This window comes from Macaca mulatta, chromosome 8, assembly GCF_049350105.2.
Source record: "Macaca mulatta isolate MMU2019108-1 chromosome 8, T2T-MMU8v2.0, whole genome shotgun sequence".
Classification (NCBI taxonomy): Eukaryota; Metazoa; Chordata; class Mammalia; order Primates; family Cercopithecidae; genus Macaca; species Macaca mulatta.
In genome coordinates this window covers 91980188-92001801 of record NC_133413.1, presented here as the reverse complement: position 1 = coordinate 92001801, position 21614 = coordinate 91980188, and the positions used below count along the sequence as shown (strand labels likewise).

Sequence of the window (21614 nt, the reverse complement as noted above, 5' to 3'; positions counted from 1 at the left end):
CTTTGTAATATCCTTTATAATAAACCAGTAAACATAGTGTTTCCTTGAATTCTGTGAGCTGCTCTGGTAAATTAATCAAACCCCAGGAGGCGGTCATGGAAACCCCAACTTGAAGCTCATTGGTCAGAAGTTCCAGCGGCCTGGATTGCTACTGGTGTCTGAAGTTGGGGGCAGTCTTGTGGGATTGATCTTACCTCCAGGGAGATTGTGTCAGAATTGAATTGAATTAGAGGACACTCAGCTGGTGTCTGCTGTAGAACCTATTACTAGCTTATTGGTGGGGAGAAATCCCTACATATTTGGTCACAGAAGTTTTCAATGTTGATTGTTGTAGTATAAGAGCAGAGGAAAAATAGTTTGTGTTTTTTCCACTCAGAATCACTAATTATTAGGGAAATGCAAATCAAAACCACAATGAGATACCTTCTCACACCTGTCAGAATAACTACTATTACTAAAAATTGGAAAATAACAAGGGTTAGCAACGATGGAGAGAAATTGGAACCCTTGTATGCTGTTGGTAGAAATGTAAAATGGTACAGCCACTGTAAAACACAGTATGGCAGTTCCTCAAAAATTGAAAAATAGAATTACCGTGTGATCCAGCAATTCTACGTCTGCATGTATACCCCCAAAACTGAAAGCAGGGTCTTAAAGAGATATTTGTACACCCATGTTTACAGCAGGTTATTTGCAATAGTTAAAACATGGAAGCAACTCAAGCATCCGTGGACAGATGTATAGAAAGCAAACTGTAGTATATAGACACAATGAATTATTACTCAGTTTTAAAAAGAAGGAAATTCTGACATATGCTACAACACAGATGAACCTTGAGGACATGATGGTAAGTAAAATAAGCCAGTGATGAAAGGGCAAATACTGTATTTTTTCGCTTACATGAGGTACCTAGAGTAGTCAAAATCACAGATAGAAAGTATTAATAGAACCATGGTTTCCAGGGTCTGTGGGAAAAGGGGAATAGAAAGTTAACTATTTAACAGGCATAGAGTTTCAGTTTTGCGAGATGAAAAGAGTTCTGGAGATGGTTGGTGGTGATGGTTGCACAACAATGTGAATGTACTTAACACCATTGAGATGCATGCTTAAAATGGTTAAGATAGTACATATTTTGTGTATTTTACCACAATAACTCTCACACCAAAAAAAGGTGATAATATAACCAAAGGAGAAGGGAGAATTAAAAAAAGAGTTGAAGATGTACAAGTGGATGTCCCGGGCCCTTAAACCCAAATGTAAATGTATCATGAGCACTTCCTTCCACCCTCTCCCTTAAACTTGCTCCTTACACTCTTTTCCACATCTCAGCAATGTCAGAATGTTCCATCTTATTTTTCATTTCAAAAATCTGAAAATCATTCTTGAATAATCCTCTTTCCTCACTCCATAACATTTATTTTATTTTTTAAAATATTGATTATATTAACTTCAAACTTATTTACTATGTTTGCTTTTCTTCTTCCCACCGCCAATATTACCGTAATTTTTTCTTTAATTACTTCAGAGTTCTCTCTTTAGGTCTCTATCACCTCCGGTCTTTCCAAGCCCTGTAGATGTTATGAATGATTAAATAACAGAAATCTGACTGGGACACTCACTGATTAAAACCTTTTAGTGACTCTCACTGTAGGCAGAAAAGGTCCAATCCCGTTAGCATGGCATGTGGAAACTGTCTTATGCTTGCCTTTCCTTATCTAACTCTCCAGTTTTATCAAGTCTCTGTTCTCTTCACATTTCTTGCTTTCATCATACCAATTTGCATCTTCTTTTTGCCTCGAGGTTTCTGTTTGTTTTGTACTTTACATTCTGCTTCTTCCTGGGCAGAATTCATTTTTTCCCACTCCCTTCTTCTCGAGCCTTCCTCATCCCTAATGGTGCCTCTGTGCTAATCCTTTGCAAAGTCCGTTTATGTAGGTATATTTGTGAATTTAGTTATTTTTGAAAATGGAGTCTTCGAGTCTAATTATTATTTTTCAATTGGTGTGGAATCATAGAGTAAGAAGATCCAGTTCAATATAAATTTGATAGATAAGTCAAATTCACGTTCCTATATTTTCACCATAAAACTAAGTCCATAGATACATCCAAGAAAGATCTTCAAGTAACAGCTTCCCAATTTATCCCATTTATCTTGCCTGGTATCTCTGTGAAGCTCATATAATTTTCCACTTTTTGACATTGTTTCTATCAATACATACATAGAGACATAGAGGACACTGTACTATGAAAGGAAGAGAGGCAGGATTAAGTGGGTATCTCTCCAAAACACAGTGTGGTCGTAGAGTCCATCTATATTTTGAAGCAGATATGAATAATCCAAAAAACCAGCCACTTCCTCTTTAGAAACACAGGATCAAGTTAAGTAATGAGCTGGCTATCCCCTCTTCCCTAATTCCCACTGTAGCCATCATAGGGCTACAATTTCTGATTTAGAAATACTCCTTTCAAAGTCTGAAGCATTACTGACCTCAGTTTTCATATGAAAATTACTTGTCAGCTTTCAGCAGATGACCCAGCCTCTTGCTTAGAACAGTGAATTTTTTCCCAGTGTCTCCAGTACTAAAAGACGAGGAACGACTAAAGATCTGTTCCTGATTAAAGGAGACTAAAGAGAAAAGAGACATGATGGCTGAAAGCAACGCATAACCATGGATAGGATTCTGGGTCAGAAAGGCTGGGTTTTCCCCCCTTTTTTTCAGTAGGAAAGGAAAAACTGCCAGGACAATTGGTAAGGTTTGAGTGGGGTCTGTGTGTTAGATAGCAGTATTGTCATCAGTGTTGATTTCCTGATTTTGATGGGCAATTTAGGAGACATCCTTGTTTGGAAAGGAGTGGGCAACATTTCTCAACTTATTCTCAATGACTGAGCAACAAACAGCTTGCTTCTTATGAAGAGAGAGAGGGAGGGAGAAAGAGAGAGAGGGAGGGGACAAAAGTGTCAGAATGTTGACAATTATGGAATCTGAGCAAACAGTATATATGGGAGTTTTCTGTGTTGTTCGGGAAGTGTTTTTGTAATTGTTTCAAAATTAAAAGGTAACCAAAAAAAAACAACAACAACAAAATAGAATAAAGTCTGGGGAAGGAGGTGGCATGAAACAAGAGAAAGTATCAATTGCCAAAAAATGAATTTGCCTAAAAATTATTTACATGTTAATAAATATGATATGCATAACTCCTTAGAAAGAAATTGCTATTTTTTAGCAAAGGCTTGGATCCAACCCAAATGCCCATCAATGATAGACTGGATAAAGAAAATGTGGCACATATACACCATGGAATACTATGCAGCCTTAAAAAAGAACGAGTTCATGCCCTTTGCAAGGACACGGATGAAACTGGAAGCCATCATTCTCAGCCAACACAGGAACAGAAAACCAAACACTGCATGTTCTCACTCATAAGTGAGAGTTGAACAATGAGAACACATAGACACAGGGAGGGGAACATCACACACTGGGGCCTATCAGGGGGTGGGGGCCAAGGGGAGGGAGAGCATCAGGACAAATACCTAATGCATGCAGGGATTAAAACCTAGATGACAGGTTGATGGGTGCAGCAAACCACCATGGCACATGCATACATATGTAACAAACCTGCACTTTCTGTGCATGCATCCCAGAACTTAAAGTAAAAATAAAAATAAAAATAAAAAAGAACAGTCCTACTACACGTGAATTTTCAAGGTGGTCAGCCGCCTCCACATGTTCTTAAATAGTGAGCACTTCACATAAATAACCTTCACCAAAAACAAAAGAAAGAAATTGCCATTTTTATATATATACTTATTAAGCAGTAAATAATAGATAAGAAATGGACTTATTTTGTAACTAGTAAAAATAAACTGGAAGTTGTCATATTAAAAAAAATTATTTGCTCAGAGTTAATTTGGTATGGTTGTTTTAAGTAAAATTTTTATTATAAGTGAAGTGATCCAGGAGTAAAAACAATGTAAAAATTCTCTTGAAATCCCCATATATAAAAACTTATTGGAAAAAGTGATGTTTTTAAAAATATATCATTTATGTTAAGCAAATTGTCTCTTGAAATTATAACATCAGTTTCTCTAGTGTAGAAAATACTAGCAAATGGAGGACTGTTTCAATGGTAAATATCACATTCAGACTATTTATTAACCAAAGTTAATTTCAAAATACTTGTTTTCCTTATTGGATAATATAATATCATCTTAAAAAGAAAAATTTTAAATACTGAATTACTTTTCAGATTCCTAGATTAAATGTACACTTTGAAAAGTTATTATATTACTGCATCTATCAAAATTGAAATTGAATGATGAACACAGTAAGGAATGTGATACTTAGAGGTGTTACTGCATGTGGAAATAAAAATCTTAAGATGCTTTATCAAATCCAGCTAAAGTACTATCTGTGCAGCAATAAATTATCAGACATATTTCTGAATACTTGTGTAGCTTCCAGTATATGTTTAACTTTACCAGTATCCATCATCAGTGGCAACCGTAGCATCTCAAAATTAAAAATTATTAAAAATTACTTGATGTCTTAAAATGTCACAAGAAAGTCAGTATAGAAAATGAGATGTTGAAGGATCATAGAAAAATGACATATTGGAGAAATAAGTCTTGAAAGTGTCATAAAAACAAGACATGTAACTATTCTATAACAAATTACAGTATTCTAGTTCCTTTACTAGGATTAACATTAGAAACAATCTAATTTTAATTTTTTTTCTACTTGAGGAAATGGTGCTCACTTTTCTTTTTATGATCAAACCAAAGTGTCAAAGGCTAGCGGTGGTAGCAACAGAAATAGCAGAGAACTTTCTTAGTTGAGAAGGGAGACTTGTGCTATGTAACTGAGAAAGATGAAGAGAGTCTGAGCATCCCTCCACCATCTGATCATGACCAGAATAAAACGCCTGTCACAGGACCAGGTCAGGAGAGGATAATGTACTAAAACCCTGTCTTCAGTCACTGTTAGAGAGATAAAGAACACTAATGAGAATTGCCAGTTAAAAAAAATACTATTTATTTCTTTGGTCACTCATCCATAAAACATTTATTGAACACTTATGATATGCCAGATAGTGTCTTAAGGATACAGAAGTGAGTGGAAAATATTTTCTTTTTTTGATACACTCATAGAACAGCTCAGGAGACAGCTGGGAAATAGCAATTTACCGTACTATGAAATAAGCTGTCTAATATACTTCTGTTAAACATTTATTTCTATCTTCACACCATGGGGACTATCTAGCTCTGAACCAGTCTCTCAGAGAAAGAGATGTTTGAGTTGGTTTGGGAAGATGGGTGTATGCTGTCATGAGGCCAGCTCCATGTGATTCATGCAACTGGTTGTTGTGAAGGTCCAAATTCACCATTTGGTGAAGCTATTTACAAAGGCATAGTAATTATGAAGACTTGTTCTGCAAGTAACAAGAGCTCAGAGACAAAATTCTTTATAAGAATGGAATTTATTAACCAACATAATATGAATTTTTGAAATAAAGTGGCCTTCGGTTCCTTCCACGTTTCTGCTGTGCTATCCTCAGTTCTGGCCCCATCTTTGAGGAGGTAACACATGGATGCAGCAGTTGTAAATCTCACGTGCGATAGAAAAATGTGTAGAGGCAAAAGAGAGACTGTCTCTCCCTTTGGTTCTCTCCTGGGGTGGGGAATTTTACAGAAGCCAGAATTTTTATTTTATTTTATTTTATTTTATTTTAAGTTCTGGGATGCATGTGCAGAATGTACAGGTTTGTTATATAGGTAAATGTGTGCCATGGTGGTTTGCTGCACCTATCAACCCATCACCTAGGTATTAAGCCCCACATGCATTTGCTGTTTATCCTGATGCTCTCCCTTCCCCTGTAGCCCTGGCCCCAACAGGCTCCAGTGTGTATTGTTCTCCTTGTGTCCATGTGTTCTCATTGTTCAGCTCCCGCTTATAAGTGAGAACATGAGGTGTTTGGTTTTCTCTTCCTGTGTTAATTTGCTGAGGATAATTGAAACCAGAAATCTGATGTTAGCTTTTGTCTCATGGGCCAACTGAGTTCTAAAATGGACTATGGGAATATCATTCTATGACAGGAGAATCAAAACAACAAGGAAGGTTATGCTGATGGGAGACCTTTGCTACATGACCCAGCTGGCCAACAGGCATAGCAATGTATGCTTGCTATCTTTAAAGCAGAGAGTGAATACACATCTAGAAACAGTTAAGCAAATGTTTAACAACTTGCTGTATATTTGAACATCAGCTCTGACTGCACTTTCAACTGCTGAGGCACTTATTTTGAGCTTGGGTCTTAGTTTCCTGAAATTAACTCCAGGATTTTCACTTACCCGTTTTGCACTATAGATAATTTAATAATTGTTCCATCTATAAATATCACATTATATGTTTTCATCAAAAGTAATTCTTTATTCCACTTAAGTTATTGCTTTACAGTACCAAAATATCAACCTCTTGTTTATTTTGTTCACAAAGACATGGTTTGAATAAATCTTTTCTGAACTAAATAAATAGTTCATACAAAGCAGGTAAAAATATAACTATTGTTCTTCTGGTCCCTGACACTAACTTTCCAACATCTTCTAAATTTAACTGAAGTTCAAAACTGTAATGTAAATCCACAGCTACTGAATCTAATCCTTCTTACTAAACTCAGTACCTGCAAAGTCCACTTCCATTATTGGAGTTACAGAAGATGGTTTCAGAAGTAATTGCACTGAGATTTAAATAATTTGCTGCCTTTGTCTTTCTTTTAGAATGCAAATTCCAAACATCTTTTTCTACATGAAACTTCCCAATATTTTTTCTTATAATTTAAAATATCTTTTAATGTAGAGTTTACTTTGTAAGCCTGAAAGACAAATTTTCTAGGCATTAGCTCTGCTTCCTTTTTAGAGCTTAAATCACACACCATTATTCAATGATAATTGTCACCTTTCTTTCCTGTCCTCAATTACCTTTGATTAACAACAATGATAATATGTTAATAATACTCTCCACTTCCCTCCAAGCAATTGTAGGTGTTTCAATTACATTAACTAATATCAACCCATCAACCCTGTAAGGAAGGGAAGGGAAGATATTATTTTAATGAAGAGGATGTTTGAGCACTGTGACTTACCCAAACAAAAAACAGCTGAGGTGGATCAAGAAAGGATTTCTTGTCTTAGGTGGGAAAACATCTCAGCCAGGTGTTTATCAATTTGTTAGGATATTCCTTCAGGGTTGACTCAGCATTCATTGTTCAAAAAGTTGATGTCTATTGAAAATTGTCATCATTCCACAAGTAATATTTATCAGGTGACTCGGGTGTAAATCTTTTTGCTAGAAGCTAAAATCATTGACCAGAATTTAATTTTACATGCTAATTTTCTGTCTCTTAATTTGGAGGTAAATAAAATGAGTCAAATGCTGGTACCTAGAACCTTTAGTCTTCTGCTATTGCCCATTGGCCATTTCAGAAGAGTCATGTGATGAAGATGCTCTTTAAACTAAGCTACTGGCAGCACCTTAATGCCTGTCTTTTTTTAGTTTTCAATTACGAGTGGCTCTTCTCAGCAAGCGTTCCATGATGGTCGAGCCCTTCTTGGGAACCTGGAAGCTGGTCTCCAGTGAAAACTTTGAGGATTACATGAAAGAACTGGGTGAGAAATACCATTACAAATTTGGAAATTGGCAAAGCATTTTGTAATGTGGTTGGGTTTGTACTTTACCATGAATTTTCCTACAATTATCTTTCTTATGTGATCCTAGGGTATATTCCTATAGACTAATATAATTTCTGCATCTACTTTTGCTTTTTTAAATTACTAGTAATAATTGTCTCTTTTTGGGAGACTAGGCCCACAGACACCTCTGTCCCGTCATAATCCATATATTTAAGCCCATTTATCCTTTTTGAAAATACTTCATCCTAACTTCTAGATAGAATTTCATTTTAGCTTGGTCATTTCATTTAATAACATTTTTCCCAGTTTCAAATTTATAGATAGTAATCACTACCTACAATTAAATCGATCAATTAAATTTGTTTCAAGGTTTGCTTTAAGTTATAGCTTTAAAACAGCAGTATCAACAAACAAAATTTCTAGCTGGTTCTCATACATGTGAGAGATATTTTACAAACATGATATTGAAGAATTACAAATCTGAAGAAACAGAACATTTTTACTTATTGAATGTCTCACCCTGATATTCCTGAGAATTATAAACCCTACCTGTCCTTTAATCTCTAACTCAAGTCATATAGTTACACATTAATTATAATGACTTGGGTGTATAATAACTAAACTGTTCTTTACTAATAGAAGAACAGCAATTATTTAATATTTTTCACATTTAATTAAGAGAAACTTCCCTTGCAATAGTAAACTGTATGCAAAGCCAAGGACTTTCTTATCTTTACTTTTTTTTAACTTACTTAAAACGCTCAATGGATGCTTACAATTATTAATTATGTTTACTTATTCTAGACAATGAAATAACAATGCCTTATCCCCATAATAAGTCAATGTGCTTATAAATGTAATATTGTTCCTCTGACGTAGTCAATATTAACTTTCTCAGAGGGTCATAAGAAACAAGTTTTTCTATCTCTTCATAGTTTTATAGACTCACTTGTTTTGAATTAAAATTGCAGGGGGTATATAAAAAACTAGGGCCTTATGGCCAGAATAGCACTTGCATTGACTGGGAGCTGGGCTTAGGCATAATACAAGCAGGAATAACAGCTGAGCACTTTCTATATGCCAGTACCACGCTAAGCCCTTTCATTTAACCTTTTAAAACATCTGCTGGCCGGGTACAGTGGTTCATGCCTATAATCCCAGCACTTTGGGAGGCCAAGGCAGGCGGATCACCTGAGGTCAGGAGTTCGAGATCAGCCTGGCCAACATGATGAAACCCCCTCTCTACTAAAACTACAAAAATTAGCTGGGCATGGTGGCATGTGCCTGTAATCCCAGCTACTCGGGGGGCTGAGGCAGGAGAATCGCTTGAACCTGGGAGGCAGAGGTTGCAGTGAGCCGAGATCATGCTGCTACACTCCAGCCTGGGCAACAGAGTGAGACTTTGTCTCAAAACAAAAAAAAAACAAACAAACAAACAAAAAAACCCTGCAAGGTTAAGCATACAGTTATCCACACTTTACTATTGAGAAAACTAAAGGTTAGGAGAGGTAAATAATATGCCAAGCTAGCAAGTGGCTAAGTTAGAACCTGGGTTTTAACCATCTCACTCTTCTTTGTGATGCAAATGTCTAATACTGCTTCTCTGCAGCAAGATGTGTCATATCAGTTCCTGAATCTAAATGTGAAATGGAGCTTGATATCAGGACAGAGAGGGAGTCAGCTCTTCTGCCCACCAACTGCAGGAGTCAAGTTTGACAATGGGAAATTCCCAACCAGAACAACAGGGCCAGGCTCCAAGTCAAACTCGTCCCGCACCCACACGGTTGTTGTAACACTCCACAAGGTGAAGTGCAAGCATTTGACCTCTTGAAAGGCACCACACAAATTTACATTGTAGAGGAAGTGTAATAGTCTCAGAGAGTGAATTTAGCTTTTCAAAATGTCACATATACACCTTATGACTGGGAGTATCTAGCTCAACCCAGATATCACACAGAACATAAAATAAGTTACTGTATATTATCCAAAATTTCAAAATAGGTAAAGTAAGCATTCTTTGAAAATTGACTTCCAAAGTGATTGTTAACAATGTCTTCATAAGGTCCAAGGTTATCTCTGTCTTACAGGAGTGAATTTTGCAGCCCGGAGCATGGCAGGGTTAGTGAAGCCGACAGTAACTATTAGTGTTGATGGGAAAACGATGACCATAAGAACGGAAAGTTCTTTCCAGAACACTAAGATCTCCTTCAAGCTGGGGGAAGAATTTGACGAAACCACAGCAGACAACCGGAAAGTAAAGGTCAGAACTAATTCTTCCTGGTGTTCAACAATCAGGAAAAAGCTAGAAGGTGGTTAGGCATGGTTTACTCTGTAACTTGATTTATCACCAAGTCCATCTGGGCTTGTTCCGTTGATATTCTCACATCTCTAAAGTTAATCCTTTTGCTAATTATTTTGATGGTTAACAATAGGGTTAAAAAAATTCAAATTGTTTTTGCTTCATTTTTTCTTATCTCTTTGTCATTCTATGAAAGAGCACATAGAAAGAAACAAACACAAATAGCTAATGCATTGTTTGCCTAAGAACGAGCACTAATTGAATAATCTCTTGAGACTTCTTCTAGTTGGATAGTACTAAATCACAACAACCAAAGTGAGGATTTTAAGGAAAGAATTTCAGAATTGAAATTAAAAAGTAGATATCTGGTCTCACGTAGGTTAGAAGGTAGTGACTTGCTACTTCTAACTGATTTCTTTATGCATTTATAGAGCACCATAACATTAGAGAATGGCTCAATGATTCATGTCCAAAAATGGCTTGGCAAAGAGACAACAATCAAAAGAAAAATTGTGGATGAAAAAATGGTAGTGGTAAGTTTTCTTTAAATTGTTCTGATCTGATACATGCCTTTCAAGTTACGCAATTGTTTTTGCATCCTGAATTAAGGGTTTGGTCTGAGGAGAAAGGGGCAGGGCGAGTTTAGCCTGTTATCTACCAACTCTAATAGATTCCTCTTTGCTTTTAGGAATGTAAAATGAATAATATTGTCAGCACCAGAATCTACGAAAAGGTGTGAAGAAAGGTCCACAGCAATGGAAACTTGTTCACTGACAGGGAACTGGTACTTGAAGAAGATATGCCTCAGGGCTAGTGACTTTTTAAAAAATGTCTCAATATAAATTTGCTCAATAAAAACATCAAATTAATCAGAGTTTTGAAGCTATTTGATAATGAGGATTAGGAACAGACCAATGAATTGATGAGGCAAGAAGCTACTTGCCTGTGGTGTGATTGTAACAGCACCAGAGTCCCCTCTGTCCTCTGCCCACCTGACTTCCACAGTCCTTGAGCTCTCACTGAAGGACCCACTCCGTTTAGGTTAAGGCATTCTATCAAAGCCATGTGGAAATTCAGGTGACCTGCTAGGTAGCACAGATTCTAAAAACCAACATTGCTGACTTTTTATTTTTTCAGAAGTCTATCCCTCTTAAAGCAGATACATAGATTAAATGATGGTGATATAGACAGATAGATAGCATTAAATAGAGACTGGGTGTTGTACACTATGGATAAGTTGCTCTAAAAGAGTATTTAAAACAGTCATCTCATTTCTCCATAAATCCATTTAAAATAATCAGGCTGGTGCATCTGTCACAACTGTTTACAACCTGGCCTTTGCAGAATGACATTTTATTACATGCCAGTCCTGAATTTCTAAATGCCTAGTAAGAATATAATTGTTAGAGCTGCACAGAGTCCCTTAATAGTTTCACCAAAGGCTGTTGGTAGAAATTCATGTTCTCATGGCTTAGGGTAAAACAGCCTAATGGAGGTAAAATTAAAGGACAAAGCCTAAAATGCTGTGTGTACCTACGGCAGTGGAAAAAGAAGAAAGAAAGAGGGAGTATTTTATAAATAATCATTTTTTGCCTTAAATTTAAACATAGATAGTATTTGGTCAAATGTAAGTCATTAGAGTCATGCCTATTCACTAGAGTAGAATGACCATGTAATTTGTCATCCAAATTGGACGAGAAATTAAAATTGAAAAGGGGCACTATTAACAATTACACTTGGAGAGTAGGCACAACCTGGGGCTACTGGAGGCAAACTGGGGGTTACTGGCACCTTAGTAAGGGTGAAACTGAAGGGTAATGAACAAAAGGACTACAACGTGCGGTTGACACATGAACTGAATCCCTGGCCGAGGAAAGAAACTAGGGTTGTCACATTAAACCCTGAAGACCCCTGAGATTTCAACTGTGGCTGGAAGTGATGGGCTTGGTGCTGGCTATGCAGCTGCTGGATGTGGACAATGACTGTCATCCCAGCATGCCATATCCTCCTCCTTCCTCATGATTTGAGTATGTACAAAATGTAAACATGCCTATGTTCCAGAAGTCAAGATGGTGTTCAGCCCCTGAAGTGATGTCTTGCACAAAGGGGAACATGGACCAATTCCTCCTTAATCAGCCTCTGCAAGGGAGCTGGAAATGACAGCTGCTTTAGTGACGTCTCAGAGCAGGGTCAGAGAGTTTTCCACAACTGTTAGGAAGAAGAAATTATGCTAAAAAGCACTAAGCATTTACTCACTTAAATCTTTGAGTTCACACAGGCACGATTAAGAAAATAATAATGCTGTTCCTAATTTTCAAGATATTTCTCTTTTTATATATGTCACAGCTCAAAGCACAATGAGCCCAAATGAGAAACAAAACCCCTATGTTGAGTATTTTAGTAGGTGGAGTCAAAGATACTACTCCTGAGGAAATCATTCATTCATTCATCCAACAAGTTCTTCTCGGTGATCACTGTGCATCTGATGCTGTCTCAGGGACTAGAAAACATCAGACTTAGATATGGTGTTCACAACTTCCCTTTTATATTTGATGTAGCAGAGTCATCTTGAAACATGACTCCTTTTAATTTCAGTCAAATCATGTGAAAATTTTCTTTTAAAAATACATTAAAAGATATACTTAGGATCATTGATCTTTATTAAGAACTCACATAATCAGTCTCTTGGTACATCTGACCTGCCTTCAAAAATTACCATCTATCTCTAAGTAAATGACAACATGATATTTGTTATCTTGTATTAGATTTATTATGGAAGAAAGATAATAGAGGGACTTTTCATTATAGTGAGTTAATCAATGTAAAGTCATTATTTGTTTACTTTCTAAGCAGGTTTAAAATAAAACAAGTGAGAGAAGTTTTTATTCTCTCACATAAAAATATTAAGAATAAAATATAAATTAATAATATTCAGAATAGTTTTATAATATAATTTATAAATATATTTTATTCTGAATACTTATATTATTGTACATCAAATCCACACTGGTTTGTAGGAAAGTATTAATTATTTAAAGACCAATCATGCTGATGCCATCATTAATATATGAGTCAAGAATTGTTCACCATATTTTCCTTGCTATTTAACACTATTAATAAATTACTGAATAATAATTATTAAAATTAAGTAATTAAAAGGAATTAATTATACTAATATACAATATAATTATACATTATGTTAATTATATTATATATTAATATAACAAACATTTATATTGTTAATTATGTATCATATTATGCTACATATTAATATAATATAATAAATCATTAATATAATTTATTATTAAAATTAAAATAATTTGTTTTAAGCACTTTTAGTAATATTTAATTTTTATATTTTTTGTGCAAAAATGCAATAAACATAATGGACATACTTTTCTTCACTGGCTATAAAAAGACAATGGACTATCCCAAAGATAGTAACCAAAAGTAGATGAAACATTAGGATGAAGTATCAGGACATAGTCTAGTCCCAAAACATACACTCTTATGATTTCTATCCTGAGTATTTAGGCCAAAAATATATCTATTCATTTTGGAGTTTGGTATCCAGGCCCTTGTGTGCCTTTTCCCACGAAGGTGAGGATCAACCATCTAATTACCAGCCCCACTGATAGAACAGAACTCACCTGTTGACCCAAAGATGCATGCAGTGAATGGAATGGGGTTGGAAGACCAGTCAGACCGGGACTGGAATACTGCTTCTGCCATTGGCAGCTACATGAGCATGCATGAGCTGCTTAATCACTTAAATTTTCTCCTTTGCAAAATGGAGACTTATCTACTTCTCAGGATTGTGAGAGTAAATGAAGCCTTATAATAAGGACTGACACAGAAAATTCCTCAGGTCTTCTCATTTTTTCCAGATCCCCTTCTGAGTTTATAAGGAAATTAGAATGCAAAGAATAGGAACAATGTAATTGTTGAACATGTGCACTAAAACAGTGAGCAGAAAAAGAGATCAAGAGGGTCTCAGCAGAGGTAAGCTTAGAGCAACTAATTGAGAAAAATGAGCAGGGAATATGGATTCTAGTTTACTTTGTAAAACAGAGTTCGAATATGAGTAGATGCTTATTAAAAATAATATCTTTCAATACATAAGTTACAAAGCAATTTCCCAAAAGTTATCTTTCTTGATCCTCAAAATAATCAATATTTTACAGACAATAAAACTTCAGCCCAAATGAAATCCATGTATTAGAGTAAGTGATAAAGCTAAATGAGAACTTACTCCAAATTCACTATCACATTCTATCTTCCTAAATTAAGGAATAATATCAGAACATGATGTACCACAATTTGAAAGCCACTGTGACAGAGATGGTTAATTACCCAGTATAAATCTGGGGTTACGCTTCCATATTATAGCATTGTTGCTAGAAAGAGTCTGCCAGCCAGGCACTGCATTGCCCAGTCCTTCCCCTGCCTCCCTGGGGCCTTAGGACAATTTTGCATTAGAAACTGAGTACAAGTGATATGTGCCACTTCTGGGTCAAGGAAATCTGTGCCTGCCTGCTTGGAGGAGAGGTCTCTGAATACCTGAGGTCATGGTGTAGGCACAGGATGAATGGATCCAAGACCTCTGAGTCACTTCATGGAGAAAAGCTCCCCATAGACCAGGAGGACTTATACTGGACTGGACATCAAGCAAGAAATAAACTTCCAGGATAAGCCACTGAAATCCTGGAGTGTATTACAGCAGCTAATATTGCTCCGAATAAGTGTGAAATTTAAGAGATTTAATTTTTACAGTTTATCTCCAGTCATGAACATGTTATAAGCTGGAATTTAACTTAAAAAAAAAAACTAGTTTTCAGCTATTAGAGGAAATAAGGAATGGACTGGCATGAATTAAAAAAAAAAAAAAACACTGTTTAAACATGAATTTAATTGATTCTCTGATCTAACTTTACTTAGTCTGAAATATATATAGAGATGTAAAAAGTTCATATTGTGCATTATACTTTCAAGCCATCATACCATCTTAATTGTTTAAAAAAATTGTAAGACACAATCAAAGAAATAAAGTAGAACACAAAATAGGCTACCTGGATACCACATGATTAGAAAATCACCTGAATTTTTGAGTTTGTATTTTCTCCTGATGAAATAAAGCTAGGCACATACATATTTTTCTTTTCTTTTCTTTTTTTTTTTTTTTTTGAGATGGAGTCTTGCTCTGTTACCCAGGCTGGAGTGCAATGGCACCATCTCGGCTCACTGCAAGCTCCACCTCCCGAGTTCATGCCATTCTCTTACCTCAGCCTCCCAAGTAGCTGGGACTACAGGCGCCCGCCACCACACCTGGCTAATTTTTTGTATTTTTAGTAGAGTTGGGGCTTCACTGTGTTAGCCAGGATGGTCTCGATCGCCTGACCTTGTGATCCATCCGCCTCGGCCTCCCAAAGTGCTGGAATTACAGGTGTGAGCCACCGTGCCTGGCACAGACACATTTTTCACTATGTTTTGCAAGTGAATTATTTTTAAGGGATTCCTTTTTTTCATAGCAATATGGAGCAAATGGCTAAATCCTAAAAAGTGTCTCCTACAGCTCTTTGTGCTAATAGTACAATCTACTTGGATGTCCTGTATCTGGAAAGTGTTAATATCACCTTTTCTCTAAGACGAAATGCAAATAAGTAGAAAAATGGGGAAAGCTCAGTATATGTTATCATGACCAGAGAAAGAGATGCACAAATCTTGTCTTTTATTTACTCCCTGGTGTGTTAGTAACTCCAATTCTCAGGTCTTCCATTAGCAGTAATGATGTGAAATCTTAGACTAGCCTTTGGAAAAGAGGCCACGGTGTGTTAGATTCTAGCAACAAACAAACAAACAAACTCCGCTAATTGAATTGTTTAGAGGAATCACAAACACTTCTTTCCTCTCTTTATTGCCATTCAACAAAAAAGAAAAACTATTAACTACCTTTGGGGCTGCATAAATGCAATTGTCACCATAGTAACCAAAAGACCAAATATCCACTGGGAGACGAGAAAGTTGCATGAAATGGTTTGCATTAAGAAAGCAATTTTAATCTTGAAGTTATTAAACTTAGAGTAAAACACTTATTTGAAACATGGAAGAGGAGGTTATCAGCCCGGAAGTGCCATCGTCACCTTATGCTAAATAGCTGTCTGGGAAAGGTACTGGCTACTCTAGTAACTGACTTCTGAAGATAAATCAGATCATTAGTCTCACGATGGTGTCTACAAAATTTCATAAGATATCTTCCTAGGCAGTAATGGTCAATGGGCTCTTAATGGCATTTTCACAGTCTCCATCTGCAAATGACAAAAAATAATAATTGGATATCATGTGTCTTGATTGTTTACTTAATGTCTGTCTTCCTAACTAGAGTATAAAGTTCATGAGGGAAGGAGTTGTTGCTATTTCACTCATCATGTTATCTCTAGTACTATCACAGTTCAAGAAATACATATTGAATAATTGTCTGCGTTTATGCTTGTGAGATAATGTACAGTGAATCTTAGAATCATCTTACATGCACTTTCCTAGTATCATAATAAGATTATGTCGTACTGAACATGGAAACAATTGCCTGCTTTTACTGCTGACTAAAGGAAAGACCAAATGAAGGAATGAGTGTCACTTAGTTATCTCCCAAGTCTTGCTCTTTCTGTATCTCCAGAAAAAGAAAAGAAAGAGAAGGCAGGGGAGAGAGAGGGGAGAAAGAAGTTTAGAAGAATAATACTACTGATAATAAGCACTAGTTTTTGATGCTTTCATAACATTTATTATCTGATATGATGCAAACAAAAACTACAAAATGTTTTATTTTCTTCATTCAGTCAGTCAACAAATGTTTATTCATTACCTACTGTGTGTATGCATGGTGTTTTGCACTTGGGATACTACATGAGCAAAATCACACATTGTCCCTGATCACATGGAATCAAGATATCAGTTAAGCTATTTATCAAGTTATATTCAAAATTTATAAACATCGTCATTGCAGTAACTGTTAAATGATGATATACATGGTAAAGAAACTATTAGGAAAGATGGTTGAGTTAATGTCAAGAGAAAGTCACTCTAAAGGTCCGAAAGGATGATTGAGCTGAGAATTAAGGATTAAACATATGGGAGTGATTACGCATTACAGGGAAAGAGATGAAGGGAGGTATTGCAGGAAAAGAGTGACACGTACAGAGATCTTGGTGAAGGCTGGAACCTGGGACCTTTTTTATTCTCTAGAAGAGTTTGTATAACATTGGTATTATTTTTTTCCTCAAATATTTGTAAGAATTCATTGGTGAAGCCTATGGGCATAGGGTATCTTCATGAGATGGATTTTAAATATGGATTTAATGCTAATAGATTTGGGAGTATTCAGGATTTTTACTTTCTCTTGCATTGTTTTTCATAAACTGTGTTTTCTAAGAAGCCTGTAAGTCTCTTTTAAATTTTTTTATTTAACAAATTTTAATTTGTTGACATGAAGTAGTTTATATTTTTATGATCTTTTTAATATCTGTGGGATATATTTATATGCTTTTTTTCATTCCTGCATTCAATAATTTTGTCTTCTCTATTTTTAATCCATATTCCTAAGAGTTTATCAATCTTACTAGTCATTAAAATGCTTTTGGGTCTGTTGATATTTTCTATCATGTTTGTTTTTATTATCTGCTCTATGAATTATCTATTTCTATTGTCCATTGTTTCTTTTATCTTTTAAGCATATTTCCTCTTTTTGTTCTATTTATTTTTGATTAGCAATATATATATAAATTATATATATAAATTTAGATCTCAGGTGACATTATCTTCTTTCTCTGAAGAGGGTTTATGCTCATTTCTGACTAGTAGCTTGGTTCACTAGCTATCCCAGATCACATTAATCTAATTTTAAGAATTGACTTTATATTAGCACAGGTATATTTCAAGCTTATCCTTACTCCTGTGTTGCAAGAGAGTCCCAAGACAAAGTGTAATGATCAACCAGATTCTTCTTCACTTTTCCCCTAACTCTGTAGCATTGTCACAAATGTTCCTTGGATTTTTTACCTCTAACCTGCCTCTTGCAGAATTCATAGATCCCTAGTGGAGCAGAAGCTCCAAATATTGGATTTGTCTCTCTGGATTTGCCTTTCTTTCCCAAGTCCTAAGCTCTTAGTTTTTCTCTGCCTTTTTATCTCTGATGCCTTGAAGATTTTTTTTTCTAATTTTGTTCATCTTTTTACAGATGAAAAGTTGGGTTAATTTCCTCATCTATCATGACCGAAAGTGAAAGTTCTAAGGTCTATTTTTTTCTTCCCAACTGTTTATTTAAAAACGACACTTTTTAGAATGAGATTCAGTCATTGGCAACAACATGGATGGAACTGGAGCACATGTTAAGTGAAATAAGCCAGACACAAAGAAAGAAATATCACATGTTCTCACTTATCTAAAAATCAAAACATTTGAACCCATGGAGATAGAGAACAGAAGGATGATTACCAGAGGCTAGGAAAGGTAGTACAGGAGTTGTGGGGGAGTAGGAGGGAGGTGGAGATGGTTAATGGTTACAAAAAAATTGAATAAATAAGACCTAGTATTTGATAGCAGAACAGTCAATAATAATTTAATTGTATATTTAGAAATAAGCAAGAGTAAAACTGGATTATTTGTAACACAAAGGATAAATGTGTGAGGGAGTGGATACCCTATCTTCCATGATGTGGTTATTACGCTCTGCATGCCTGTACCAAAACATCTCATGTACCCCATAAATACATATACCTACTATGAACCCACAATGTTTTAAGTGACCCTTTTAAGTTGATTATTTATCTTGGTATTCTATGGTATGCTTCTCCTGTCATCAATTATTATCAGAATAGTTCTACTTTACAAATAATTTCAAATTCGTTACCATTAAAACTTCTTGCTTCAAGCCTTTATCAAATCATGAATAGAATGTAAGTTCCATGAAGGCAAGGAATTTGATTCAGTAACGTTTAATCAGCACTTTCAACGGTGCTTGGCACTTAATAAGCTCTCAACAAATATGTTTGCAATTGAGTAAACAACAAAAATTGAGTTGGATCTTTGGCATCCAAGTGGAGGGTCAGGAATTCTTTGTTCATTTGCTATGTAATGATTGATTTTCTTATTTCTTTTTCAAATATATGATCGGATTTAGCTTGAAGACAATCTATAAGGAGCACTTACATGGTGGTTATATAGAGTAAGATTTCCTTATTTATTTTGTTTTGACCTTTGGATCTTCCTTTCAGTATATGATTCAAATAACTTGCCGTATCTTGAGAATTTACATGGACAATAAATTGGTGAAGAGAGAAGAACTGAATACACATCATAGAGAGACTATATGTATTTTACAAACATGTAGTCCAGTCTAAATATATACATCTAGTTATAATGTGGTTCTGTGCACTCTTTCTTGTTAGGACACTGATGACTTTCTTAGCTAGGAGTGATATAATGTGTCAGGCCTGGTTCAGTCTGTGTCTTCTCTCATTGCTTTAATCTGTGCCTTTGGCCCATGTACTGGCCTCAGAATCTCATCATGGTCCAAACTCGTCTGGTCAGTTCCATTAATAGCAGTCAGGTACAATTGCTGATAAGCCTTAAGTAGAAAATTTTTTTCTTGGTCTAATATTGCTTCAAAGTTATAAGTTTTCTGTCTTGGAAACATATGGTTCAATGTTTACATTTTAAACTCCACTGCTGTTCCTATGTGCAATACAGAGTCAGCTTAAAATTCACACAGCTTTCTTGTAGCAGTCCCACTCAATACAAGGTCTCGGCTCTAGTGTGAGGGTGAGGGATTGAGGGTCCTTCATTTATTTAGGCAGAAAACCTAAATGCGGAATGCTGTACTCCTTAATAGTGTACAGCTGACAAAAAAAAAAGTTTTGAAGGTACAAGTGATATCATTATTTTTGTAAAGTGTTTTGGAAAATCAAATAACATATCCACTAATCAAAAGCTCTTTATTTCATAGTTGTTTTTTCTATCCCAGTACAATGTACTCCCTCCAATTACACTCTCTTGGGTTTAGATTTGGGTTAGTTGGTTAGTTGAGGAATTTTGCTATTCACTATTTCTTTCCCACCTTGAGCTATTCAGGCACTGGGAATGTAAATGAAACTTCAGCTCACTGTGTATGATTTCACATGTTTTGTTCAGCTTGAACTCTAACTACATAACTGCAATAGTTATGTCACAGCTATGGGACTGGGTTTCCTGAGCCCTTGTTGCCAATGATTCTACCTGTTATGACCAAATTCATCATATTTTTGTGTTTTTTGTTGTTGTTGTTGTAAACAGTGCCAACCTGTTTACCAAATGTATAAAACTTGGTAAAATCAGTTGTTTCACAGTCAGAATTCATGCTAAGGTTAAAAAAAAAAAAAAAAAAAAAAAAAACCTGCTAGGAAAGATATAGCAGTAATTAGAGATTCTCAAGAGCAACACTTACGTTCTAAGTGGATTTACATTTGTTCCCCTTGGCCAAAGACTGGGCTTTGGTGTAATATAGTAGACTGGATCTTTTGATTTTTTTACCCCACTTGATTTTTGAGAAGAGCAAGAGTGTTTCTAGCCAATCATGGTGCTATCAGCATCAGGTGATCTCTGGCCAGGGCCTCTGTGCATGTAGCATGTATGGTATAGTATAATAGAAGCAGGTTAAGATCATGGTTCAGAACCCAGGCACTGGCAGTAATGTTGGGTTCAGACCCGTCCTCTTGTTATTCAACTTTTGGAAGTAATTTACCTAATGTCCCCAGGCTCATTTTTATCATTGGTAAAATGGATGTAATAATAGTTCCTAACTCTTGGAGTCAGTGATATAATTAAATGAGATCACCTGTATTAAGCACTTAGCACAGTGTCTGGCCCATAGCGAGTTCTGAATATACATTAGTACTCTTTCTATAGGAAATCCTCTTTATAAAATTGTAGATTCATTTTAAATGACTTAAACACAAATGGTTATAGTATCCAGGAACCTGCTTAGTTCAGATTTTAAGTATTTTTAGCTGAAAATCTTTGTTGTGCTCAAAGAACATGTTATAGTGCTACTTCTTGTTTCATCACATGAATACAATTTCTGTGCTCTGCTGCAATAGACTGACTTCTTTGTCTGCCTACTCTGCCTGCCTGGGATATGTGAACTATGCCAAGCCTTCTTACCTATGAATACTTCCTCACACTGCTCCCCTACATTTCTCTCCCACAACATATTTGTGACTGTTATCATAATACTTACAGACATTTTCCTCTTTTTCTTCCCTTTCAATAAGAATTCTTAATTGTGCAGACTCAGGATTGAGAGTGACCGACATGCCTAAACACACACACATTCATTCACGATCACATAATTCATGCAGTCTTTTCCAAAGCATGAAGGGCCTAAGCCTTCTTATAAATGTAAGATCGATCAAAAAATTTTTGAAGATTCAAATAGTAATCTCATTCATTTTATAAATTTTTTTGGAGACAAAAGGGAGTATTATGTGGGGTTTTCTTTTATCCTATTGGGCGGGCAGCTGGCCATTGAAGAGCCATTCATTGCTTAGTCCCGACACTGCCTTTCCCCATTGGCTCTCTGTAAGAGTCACATGCTTTGTG

At 35.7% G+C, this 21614-nt stretch overlaps 1 protein-coding gene across 2 annotated transcripts; it reads left to right on the top strand.

Annotated features, from left to right (window-relative positions):
- The first annotated feature begins 2590 nt into the window (after positions 1 to 2590).
- FABP9 (fatty acid binding protein 9) lies at positions 2591 to 10851 on the top strand. 2 transcript variants are annotated; one of them, XM_077942419.1, is made up of 5 exons: positions 2591 to 2749; positions 7551 to 7663; positions 9775 to 9947; positions 10418 to 10519; positions 10675 to 10851. In XM_077942419.1, the coding sequence occupies exons 2-5, from the start codon at positions 7588 to 7590 to the stop codon at positions 10723 to 10725; spliced, it is 402 nt and encodes a 133-aa protein (XP_077798545.1). In that variant the 5' UTR covers positions 2591 to 2749; positions 7551 to 7587; the 3' UTR covers positions 10726 to 10851. The 2 variants fall into 2 exon arrangements, with proteins under 2 accessions (XP_077798545.1, NP_001180870.2); NM_001193941.2 differs by lacking the exon at positions 2591 to 2749 and having other exon boundaries at positions 7591 to 7663; positions 10675 to 10725.
- The last annotated feature ends 10763 nt before the right edge of the window (positions 10852 to 21614 follow it).

Excerpts from the sequence above, each read along its gene's own strand:
- FABP9 (XM_077942419.1), top strand. The coding sequence starts at position 7,588 with ATGATGGTCGAGCCCTTCTTGGGAACCTGGAAGCTGGTCTCCAGTGAA. Across the intron at positions 7,664-9,774 it reads GGATTACATGAAAGAACTGG|GAGTGAATTTTGCAGCCCGG; the intron begins GTGAGAAATACC and ends TCTGTCTTACAG. Across the intron at positions 10,520-10,674 it reads TGGATGAAAAAATGGTAGTG|GAATGTAAAATGAATAATAT; the intron begins GTAAGTTTTCTT and ends CTTTGCTTTTAG.